This window comes from Pistacia vera, unplaced genomic scaffold (assembly GCF_008641045.1).
Source record: "Pistacia vera cultivar Batoury unplaced genomic scaffold, PisVer_v2 Contig323, whole genome shotgun sequence".
Taxonomy (NCBI): Eukaryota; Viridiplantae; Streptophyta; class Magnoliopsida; order Sapindales; family Anacardiaceae; genus Pistacia; species Pistacia vera.
This window is the reverse complement of record NW_022196139.1, coordinates 970201-981222: the sequence shown is the minus strand read 5'-3', so window position 1 is coordinate 981222 and position 11022 is coordinate 970201. Positions and strand designations below refer to the sequence as shown.

The window sequence follows — 11022 nt, the reverse complement described above, 5'->3', positions numbered from 1 at the left end:
AGAAGTATGCCCATATCATTAATAAGTATCGATAGATTGTTAAAATTGTTTTATTAATATTTTTATATGTACCCTTTCTTAACTAAATTTTTTTTTTGGTTATAATCCTGTAAATTCGTGAAAATTTATGAAACGAAAAAAAATTGTTTTCTTAGTTTATATTCTTTTTAATTATGAAATTTTTTTTCTTTTTCTGCTATTATATCAAACAAACGTATCTTAATTTTTGAAAAAAAATTTAAAATCGAAAACCAAATGGGGTGTTTTTTTTTTTTTTCCCCTTTTTAATGAAATAGTTTCAACTATTCTAAGTATTTACATCATGCATGATATCATAATTAATTAAATAACTTAAAGATTTTTGCACCCTTTTTGGTGACAAAAACTGGACATTGGGATCACCCTTGGTCTCATATTTATATATTATGTGTGTTCATATTATCATATATATATTATGAGCGTCCACTTTGACTTCTCTAAATCTTCAATTTGAACTATATCCCAAAACCTGCAAATCCCTATATTCCCTTCATATCCCTTCTCCATTTTTCACTTTCACTAATAAACAAAATCCCAAAACCCATAAGTTCTTGTACATATCTCAATCTTCTTCCTTTCTCAAATTTTGACTGAATTTCCCCTTAATTCTTGACTTTTGAATTCTGGGTTTCTTTTTTTCTCTAATTATTTTTGCTGGGATTTGTCAAAGTTTCAATTTTTAATTCATTTTTGTTCATATTTCATGGATTTTGCTCTTGAATCTTCGGTTTTCAATCGACCCACGTTCGTTCCAACAATAAAAAACTCGTTTTTCCTCTACCAATATCGATGTTCTCAATTTCCTGTCAAGATTTCACCCAGAAGTCATCACTATCCAAAGTTTCATTCCTAGATGTCCCAAAAACAAAATTTTGGACTCTAGAACCCACGTGAAACCAATACACAAAAGTCACTACAGAACTGGGTCGTGAAAAAAATGAAGTTTTGGATTCAAATTTAGAGAAAGTTAAGTTTTTCATGAAAGGGGGAGTCGTTTTAGGGGCTTTTGTTTGTGGGGTATTGGTGCTTGGTTGTAAGAGAGTTTTTGCTGTGGAGAGTGAAGTAAATATTGGGTATGGAGTTACTTGACAGAGCATATTGTTGTTGAAGAATGCTTGGCCTAAAGTTTCTCATGTTTGAGAGTGTTTAAAGAGCAAGGTTTGGTTTTGGCTGCGCTTTTGGGGTTGCCTGCGTTCTTTCAATGGCTGAGACGTCTATCACCACGCTTTTGCCTTGGAAGGTATAAAATTCTTGAGCTAGTCTCTGTTTGTTTAATGTTAATGTAATTGTGTTGTCACAAATTATGCATTTTAGTGTTTGTTATTATTCTGGTCTTGGAAGTGTATTAGCTTAGTTTGGTGTCATTTTGATGTTGGTGGTTTATAGAATCTAGAACAATTTATTGCACATTGTGTTATTATTGTGAAGGGAAAATTATTTAATTTTATTTATTCTAGTGCTGCTTTATCATATGTACTTATAAAGTCCAATTATATTATGTTGGATATAATATTAGACTGTGTTCCGTTGAGGTGTTGTGAATGCTTTTTCTTTTTCTGTGTTTTAGATGGCTGAAGTTGAGGAATAGCCGAATTAGAATATATGGACTAATAAAATAAGCACAATCTCTTTGAATTCTAAACCACATTACCCGTTTCAACTGAAAAGATGTTAACTGAAAAATCATATGGTACTTTTTGGTGCAAGTACATTATTGCCATCTCTTCAAATAGTTTTATTAATTGGCCATTTGATATTATTCTGAATCAGGTGCAGGAATTGGCAGAAAAAGAGCCTGATAATGGTGTCTTTAAAATGCTTTGAAGTGATGTTACTCAGTTTTTGACGACTATTCTCACTGGATCAGCGTCCTACCCTCCCCCTTAATGTTGGTGTAACTAATTCTTTTCTTTTCATATTGAGTTTGAAAATCAATTCTTTTATAGATTCTATTTACGTTTTTAGTGTGGCAAATATTGGAGCCATTGCGTTAGTCACAGAGGTGGCAACAGCTTTATTTTGTATGCCTGGTGTCAGTGCAGCAACAGGAGTAATGACTGTAAGTATGACTTTCTCTCTCTATTAAAGACATGCATATATATTATGAACTCATATTGAAATGCCATGCAGTGCTTATAGTCGACATCTAAGTTATTGGTGGACAGGATATAGTTTCCATCAAACTGAGTATTTGTCCTCATTGAAACAAAGTTCATCTCGTCTATGGATTAAAAGCTCATGCAGATACACACTAAGATTTCTATACCTTATTTCAATTGCTTTAACCAGTTTTCCATTTCCTGAATGATATTGGGTGGCCGTATTACTTCTCACTGAAATTTCTCCAAAAAGTATTGCTGTTCATAGTGCCATAGAGGTTGCTAGGCTTGTGGTAACTTTAAATTATATATTCCATTTTCTTCAATCTAAATAAGGGTGTCTCTGTTAATGCTTAATAGATTTGGCTTTCCCTTGGATTTTCCTCAACCTCATGCTTAATGTAGTTCTGTAGGTTTTCTGTGCTTTGCTGATATTACTGTCTGAGCTCTATTTGACTTTGCAAGGTTTCTAGGTCAGGCCAGTGGCATTGCTTTCCTTGGTACCTTTACCCTGTGGGAAGAGTTGTTACATATCTATCAATGGGAATGCTAAAAGCTCTTGGTTTGAAAGGATCAAGGTATGTTTGATCATGATCTTTTATTTTTTTGGTGAAAAGATAATCATTGCTACTTTTTTTTTTTTTTTTTAATCTTTTTGTATCTTCCACATCATACTTCATTTGTTAGCCATTTCCATCAAATTGTAATGTCCGTTGATCATGTTGTGATTTTAGACAACTCATTTGAATGAGCCTAATGGTTTTCAGTTGTATTCAAGAAAGTATTTCTTGGCTAGCAAAAGAACAGGACACAAGGTTATGATAATAAATTTGCTATTTATCAAGTTATATTTGTATGGAGTTATTCATATCATGTGTAAGGCTATTTAGAGAAGGAAGTTAGGATTAGAATGGGGCAGTAGGTTACTAGCAACAAAGCAGAGGTTTAAGTGGTAGTTATATATACTATGTAAATAAGATTCTAATCCTGGATGTTTTATTCATTCATCTAATAATTGCAAGAGGAATTTCATTTGATTGTATTATGTTATTAAAACGGATTTAGGATTTGGTTTGAATGTAGCCACTTAAGTTTTGATCATGCTATGCCCCAATGTCCTGTATATGAGGCAAATATTCTTATTAGTGAGGACATATTAATTGAAAGAGTCATTTTTTAGTTTGTCGTATTTATTCATTCATCTAATAATTGCAAGAGGAATTTCATTTGACTGTATTATGTTATTAAAATGGATTTAGGATTTTGTTTGAATGTTGCCACTTAAGTATTGATCATGCAATGTCCCAGTGTCCTGTATACGAGGCAAATATTCTTATTAGTGAGGACATATTAATTGAAAGAGTCATTACATAGTTTGTGGTAAATAGTGTTCTATTAACTATCTTTTTCCCCAGTCGTTATCTGTATCTTAAATGCTTTCTTTATCAGTTAGCCATAAGTTGCTGAAGATGAGTTGAAGCTGATGTTGTGCGGAGTAGAGTTGAGTGGGGCAATAGAGGAGAAAGAACAGGTAATGAAATTATTGAATTATAATATCTTCACGTTTTGATATTAAATATGAGTCATTTATTTTAGTCTCTGAACGCTAGTAGTCAATCAAAATCTGTAAAGCTATATACACATAATCGGAAGTTTTACAATGAATTTTATTCTTCATCCCATTGCCATAACAGCTTCAATGGTAATATTCCATTATGCATGGGAAGCTTTAGCAATCTTTATGTGTTGATTTGCAGAAAAATATGCTTCATGGCACCATTCCAGGAAAATTTGCAAAGCACAGTCCTTTGAGGACCACCCTTAACTTCAACGAATTGGAAGGGCCAATTCCACAATCTCTGGTCAGTTGTACAATGCTTCAAGTTCTAGATATTGGTAGCAAGGTTGATGATACCTTCCCATATTGGCTAGAAAGTCTTCTTGAATTGCAAGTTCTTGTTCTTCATTCAAATCAATTTTACGGTTCTGTATGGAGTTGCTCAAAGATGAAGCACTATTTTCCTAAGTTGAAAGTATTTGACCTCTCAAACGACAGATTTTGTGGTCCATTGCCAGCCTGGTATTTCAAAGATCTTAATGCCATGAAGGATGTTAGTGAAGCTGACAGGAAGTTGCAATATATGGGTGAAAGTTATTATCAAGATTCCATTACAGTGACAATGGAAAGGCTTCAGCTTGAACTAGTAAAAATTATTACTACTTTTATTGCCATTGATTTTTCAAATAATAACTTCCATGGAGAGATTGCCTAAGTAATTGGAGAGCTTCATTCACTTATACACCTCAATCTTTCTTTAAACAAATTCACAGGTTGTATCCCATAATCACTTGGAAATTTGAATGCTCTTGAATCCTTAGACCTGTCTTCCAACAAGCTTGTTGGATAATTCCATGGCAGTTTGGCATATTTAATTTTTCTTGGAGTGCTAGACTTGTCACAAAACCAACTCATGGGCCCATTCCACAGGTGCCACACTTTGATACCTTCGGAAATACGTCATATGCTGCAAACTTGGGATTGTGCGGATGTCCATTGTCAAAAGAATGCAGTAAGAGATGAGACAGTACAGGCACCCTCAAAATTAGAAGATGATACACCTCTAGTCTTTGAATGAGAGTGAAAACAATATGTGACATAGATAGTCCTTAACACATGTATTATGTATATATACCAAACACATGGTCGAGTAGTTAAATTATTGGGAAAGTCATGTAGGCTTTTCCCCACTGCATTAACCAATTAAAAAGCTATAATTTTCAAAACGCGTAAGAAGACCAAGATTGTAGCAAAAGATGAATATATACCTAACACGTGTATCTTTAAACCACGTGTATCTTTAAACCTGAATTTTGAATTTTGAGGTTGAATAATTATGAGTTAGATTCCTATAACACTCTCTAAAATTTTGAGAATTACAGTTTATAGAAGCAAATTAGCTTGAAACTTTTAAGAAGTATTTGCAGCCACGCGAGTATGATTTATGACTCAAAAAATAGATAGAAACGAGAAAAATTTGGAAAAGATTTATAAGATGAGGAATATCCACTGAATTTCGAGAAATAATAATAACCTTACATAAATCAAGTATCAAGAAAATTTTAAGTAAGAAAGTGACTTCAAGCATTGTAAGATTATTTTCTTATTTAATGTGAGATTGGAGATTGTTAGAGTGATGGTTTCATACGGTGACGTTTTATCATTAAGTGAGACGACGTCGTTTTGAGCCAAGCAAAGATTAATCCTGTCCGTTGGCTGGCTGAGTATCCAACAGTGGCAAATCAGTCTAATAGTCAACAGTATAAAAGCATTGCAACAGTCTCTTCACAACAGTTGAAACCCTTTTTCGTGTTTTTCCCTTTTTCTCTGTAAAACGAATAGCCTCCATTAGGGTTTGGGTATTGTCTTGATCTTGAATCTTGTAACAGGGTGTTTGAGTAGCTGGTTTGCAGGCCATTTGAGGGTACTAGAGTTTGCAGTGTATCTTGGGTGTTAGATCTGTTTCTCTAGGGTGTTACAGGTTCTAGAAAGATCTGTGTAAGGGTTTGATTCTTGGTCGAGTTGTGTTTTGTAATCTTGATCAATATAGTGTAGAGAGCTCGCTGGTTTCTCGAGCTCAACGTGGACGTAGCTTGCTCATATCCAAGCAAGTGAACCACGGTAAATCTTCTTGTTGTTGTTGTTGTGTGTGTGTGTGTGTGTGTGTGAATCTTTTGTGATTTTGTGTTTGCTTTCTGGTTGATCTGTTAAGAGTAGTTACAACAGTGGTATCAGAGCCATTTCTCGAAGGCTAGGGTTCCTTTACGTAATTAGGGTTTTGCAATTTTGGGGATTTTGCAAAATTAGGGTTTCGTGAAATTAGGGTTTATGAAAATTTGGGGCTTTTCGAATCTGTGATTCATTGAGTCTCCAGTAGGATTTAGGGAACCAAATCTAGGCTAAGTGTAAAGGTATAAAGGCTAGAAACCAGTAACCGTCTTAAAAACTGTCTGGTAGTATTTGGCAACATCTGGTGTAACAACGTCGCGTATCTCTTAGCCTTTTTCTTTCTTGTCGTTTCAGAAAAATGAGTACTACTCGCATGGAGATCTCCCAATATGATAGGAAGATCGATTTCGAGAGTTGGAAGAAGAAAATGAAAGCTCTCCTCTCACACAACAAGGTTGCAATTGCACTGGAAGAAGACACCAAGAAATGGCCAGAGGAAAAACTGACGAAGAAGGGGGAGGTCAATGAAGAGGCTTACAATCTGATCGTTCTGAATTTTTCAGACAGTGTCCCCAGAAAGGTAGATGGTATCGAATCACCACTAGAACTGTTGAATAAACCCAATACTTTGTATGCTTTACAATCTGCTCCTAATTTAGCTTTCTTGAAGGGTAATTTATTTTCTTACAAAATAGATAGTTCTAAGAGTATAGAGCACAACTTAGACGAGTTTATTAAAATGAATCTGATCCTTAAAGGAACAGATCAAGAATTAGGTAGTACTAGTCTTGCTATGATCCTCTTGAACTCTCTGCCTGATGACTATCAGGTAGTAAAAAATGCGTTACAGTACATTAGTACTGTATCAACCCTAGATCTAATAGTTGCAGGTCTTAAGGCTAGGGAGTTAGAGTTGAAATTCCAGAAAATGAGTGGGTCTAACCTGTTTGTTAAAACAAAAGTGGAGTCCAGTCAGATAGGGAGAAACAATTCTGTGAATCAGGGGAATAGGAACAAGAAAAAATGGAAGGGAAATTACAAGAGTAAAGAAACTAGAAAATGCTTTTTTCTGTAATAAGGCTTGCCATATTAAAAAGAACTGTTTTGAATGGATCAAGAAACAAAAACAAGGGAACACAGAGACAAACCTTGCCACCAGTACAAACCTAGTAGATGAACCTGAGGTGCTTACAGTGTCAATGTCTGACACTGCCAATGAGTGGGTACTGGACTCAGGATGCTCTTTCCATATGAGTCCAAACAGAAATTGGTTCCAGGAGTTTGAGGATACTGACTCTGAAACTGTTTACATGGGGAACAATAATGCATGTAGGGTTAGAGGTATTGGCTCTATAACTCTAAGTCTTAACACTGGAAAGCTGGTCAAACTCACAAGAGTCAGGTATATCCCTAAAAAGAAACCTGATACCTCTAGGCACCTTAGATGAAATAGGCTGTAGTTATAAGGCTGAGAATGGAAGCTTGAACATATACAAAAATAGGAACCTTATCTTGATAGGAGAGAAAAAGAATGGGCTCTATATACTCTGTGGGAACATATCCTCTAACTGTTTGAATTTTGTGACTAAGCCTGTCAACCTATCCAACACTGAAAAATGGCACCTTAGACTATGTCACATAAGCCAAAGAGGCATGGACACCCTGAACAATCAAGGTCAGTTTGGTAAGGATAAGATATCTTCACTTCTGTGAGAATTGTATACTAGGAAAACAACATAGAAACAGTTTCCAATAGGGGGTACACCAAGCCACTAGTCCACTTGAGTACATCCACTCTGACCTGTGGGGACCTGGGAGGATTAGAACCTATAGGGGAAACAGCTACTTTATGTCCCTAGTAGATGATTACAGCAGAAAGGTTTGAGTTTACCTTTTAAAGACTATGGATCAAGCCTTAGAAAAGTTTAGGGAGTGGAAACTCTTAGTTGAAAACTAGATGAATAAGAGGGTTAAGGTTCTCAGAACTGACAATGGGTTAGAATACTGCAACCAAGAGTTTGATAAGTTCTGCAGGGATGAAGGGATTCTGAAGCATAGGACTATGAAACACACCCCTCAATAGAATGGGGTGGCTGAGAGAATCAACAGAACACTCTTTGATAAAGTGAGATGCATGCTTATCACCTCCAAACTCCCCACCTCTTTTTGGGGAGAATCCTTTACCACCTTTGCCTACTTGATAAACAGAAGCCCCTCCACTACTATCAACCTAAAATATCCAGAAGAGATGTGGACTGGAAGAAAACCTGATCTAGGACACTTGAGAGTTTTTGGCTGTGCTACATATGCACACACTGTTGGTGGAAAACTGGAACCAAGGTCAACAAAGTGTGTTTTTCTGAGATATCAAGAAGGAATAAAAGGGTACAGACTGTGGGACAAGGAGTCCCCTGGGGTTAAAGTTGTAGTAAGCTGAGATGTAATCTTTAATGGGAGTATTTTCCCTTGTAAAAGTACTAACTCTAATGTAGGTCCAAATCCAAGTGTAAGGGAGAATTCCAGTCAGCCTAAGACTACACAAATTGAGGTGGAGCTTCCTGCCCAACCTCAACCACTGTAGGATCCTGAAAACACCCAGGAGACTGAAGTTGTTCCTGAACCTGGAGGAGAAGCTGGACATTATGATCCAGAACAAGAGGATGAGACAGAAACAGTTGAAGATACTAAAACTCAGCCTAAAAACTTGCAAGATTACCAACTTGTAAGAGATAGGGCCAGGAGACAGGTAATGATTCCCACAAGGTTTTCATATGCTATCCTTATCTATACTGCCCTTCTTGTAGGTACAAAACTGCAGAGAATTGAACCAGAGACTTATGAAGAAGCAGTAAACTCTAAGGAAAGGGATAAATGGAAGGTTGCCATGGAAGCTGAGATGAAGTCAGTAAAGGTGAACAAAACCTAGGCTCTTGTACCAGAGCCAAAAGGGCAGAAGGTAATCCAATGTAAGTGGCTGTTCAAACTAAAAGATGGAGCAACAACCAAAGAACCACTAAGGTATAAGGCTAGACTAGTAGCCAAGGGCTTCACCCAAAGAGAGGGAATAGACTTCAATGAAGTCTTTTCCCCAGTGGTTAAGTATAAAATAATTAGATTAATGCTCTCCATTGTAGCCCACCTAGATTTAGAACTTGAGCAATTAGATGTGACTACTGCATTCCTCTATGGGGATTTTGAGGAAGAGATCTATATAAACCAGCCTGTAGGATTTATAGACCCAAAGACCCCTGACCATGTCTGCCTTCTTCTCAAATCTTTATACGGCCTAAAACAATCCCCCCGACAGTGGTACAAAAGATTTGACACATTCATTGTGAGTATAGGCTTCACTAGGAGTAAATATGATAACTGCTTTTATTTTGCCCTAAGTGATAACTTGCCTGTGTACTTACTGTTGTATGTGGATGACATGCTAATAATTAGCAAGTCTAAGTCCCTGATTTGTAGATTAAAGGAAAAATTGAGTGCTTAGTTTGAAATGAAATATTTAGGAAATGCTAAGAAGATCCTAGGAATGCAAATTGACAGAAATAGGCACAAATGTGAGCTGAGAGTGCACGAGTGTTCATATCTGCACAAACTAGTAGAAAAATTTGGAATGGCAGATGCAAAACCTGTCACAATCCCACTGGCCAGCCACTTCACATTGAGTAAATCACAATGTCCTAGAACTGAACCTGAAATGATTAAGATGGAACATATCCCATATGCAAATGTGATAGGATCTCTTATGTATGCTATGATTAGCACAAGGCCTGACTTAGCCTTTGTAATTTCCTTACTCAGTAGGTACATGTCTAACCCTGGTATGGATCACTAGATTGCTTTAAAATGGGTTCTGAAATATATAAATGCTACCTTAAATGTTGGACTGCATTACTGTAAAAGAACTGCTTCACTTGAGTTGGTTGGGTTTGTAGATGCAGATTTTACAGGTGATAGAGACACTAGAAAATCAACTACTGCATACTACTTTACTTTAGGAGGTAACTGCATTAGCTGGAAATCGCAATTAAAGCCTATATTATCCACTACTAAGGCTGAATATGTGGTTGTTGCTGACATATTCAAAGAAGCTATCTGGCTAAAAGGAATTCTCAGTGAAGCCAAGATAACAAATCAGAGGCCTGTCATCTTTTCTGATAGTCAGAGTGCAATACATTTGAGCAAGAATCCAGTGTACCATGAACGTACGAAACACATAGATGTGAGATATCACTTCGTAAGGGACTTGATCTCAAGAGATGAGAAAGCACTTCTAAAGGTTTCTACCGAAGAAAATCCAGCAGACATGGGCACCAAGACAGTCACTCATACCAAGTTCAAGCACTGCTTGAATTTGTTATTCATTCAGTAAACCAGAGTGACCAGAGCAATGAAGGATTCCATAAAGAGTAAGCTGCACTACAGTCACGAATGAACCCATCAAGGTGGAGATTGTTAGAGTGATGGCTTCATACGGTGACGTTTTATCATTAAGTGAGACAACGTCGTTTTGAGCCAAGCAAAGATTAATCTTGTCCGTTGGCTGGCTGAGTATCCAACGGTGGCAAATCAGTCTAATAGTCAATAGTATAAAAGCATCGCAACAGTCTCTTCACAACAGTTGAAACCCTTTTTCGTGTTTTTCCCTTTTTCTCTGTAAAACGAATAGCCTCCATTAAGGTTTGGGTATTGTCTTGATCTTGAATCTTGTAACAGGATGTTTGAGTGGCTGGTTTGCAGGCCATTTGAGGGTACTAGAGTTTGCAGTGTATCTTGGGTGTTAGATCTGTTTCTCTAGGGTGTTACGGGTTCTGGAAAGATCTGTGTAAGGGTTTGATTCTTGGTCGAGTTGTGTTTTGTAATCTTGATCAATTAGTGCAGTGAGCTCACTAGTTTCTCAAGCTCAACGTGGACATAGCTTGCTCATATATGAGCAAGTGAACCACGGTAAATCTTGTTGTTGTGTGTGTGTGTGTGTGAATCTTTTGTGATTTTGTGTTTGCTTTCTGGTTGATCTGTTAAGAGTAGTTACAACAGATATTAATGTAGACAATATAATTTTCTAGTTAATAGACCAATGACTCATAGTTATATTGACGAGTCATAAATAATGCCATGAGTAATTTAATTTGCCATCTTCAAAACATAACA

General features: G+C 36.4%; 1 protein-coding gene and 1 long non-coding RNA gene across 3 annotated transcripts; both read left to right on the top strand.

The window, feature by feature from the left end:
• Positions 1–479: 479 nt before the first annotated feature.
• LOC116137399 lies at positions 480–3969 on the top strand. 2 transcript variants are annotated; one of them, XR_004129178.1, is made up of 5 exons: positions 480–1279; positions 1810–1927; positions 2005–2098; positions 2604–3669; positions 3896–3969. It is a non-coding gene; the product is annotated as an uncharacterized LOC116137399 (long non-coding RNA). The 2 variants fall into 2 exon arrangements; XR_004129177.1 differs by having other exon boundaries at positions 2005–3669.
• Positions 3970–4012: 43 nt separating this feature from the next.
• LOC116137358 (receptor-like protein 43) lies at positions 4013–4411 on the top strand. The gene has a single exon (XM_031423041.1). It carries the CDS (start codon positions 4013–4015, stop codon positions 4409–4411), a length of 399 nt encoding a protein of 132 aa, XP_031278901.1.
• The last annotated feature ends 6611 nt before the right edge of the window (positions 4412–11022 follow it).

Bases quoted from the DNA above. Each gene is read 5' to 3' on its own strand.
- LOC116137358 (XM_031423041.1), top strand. From the start codon at position 4,013: ATGCTTCAAGTTCTAGATATTGGTAGCAAGGTTGATGATACCTTCCCA.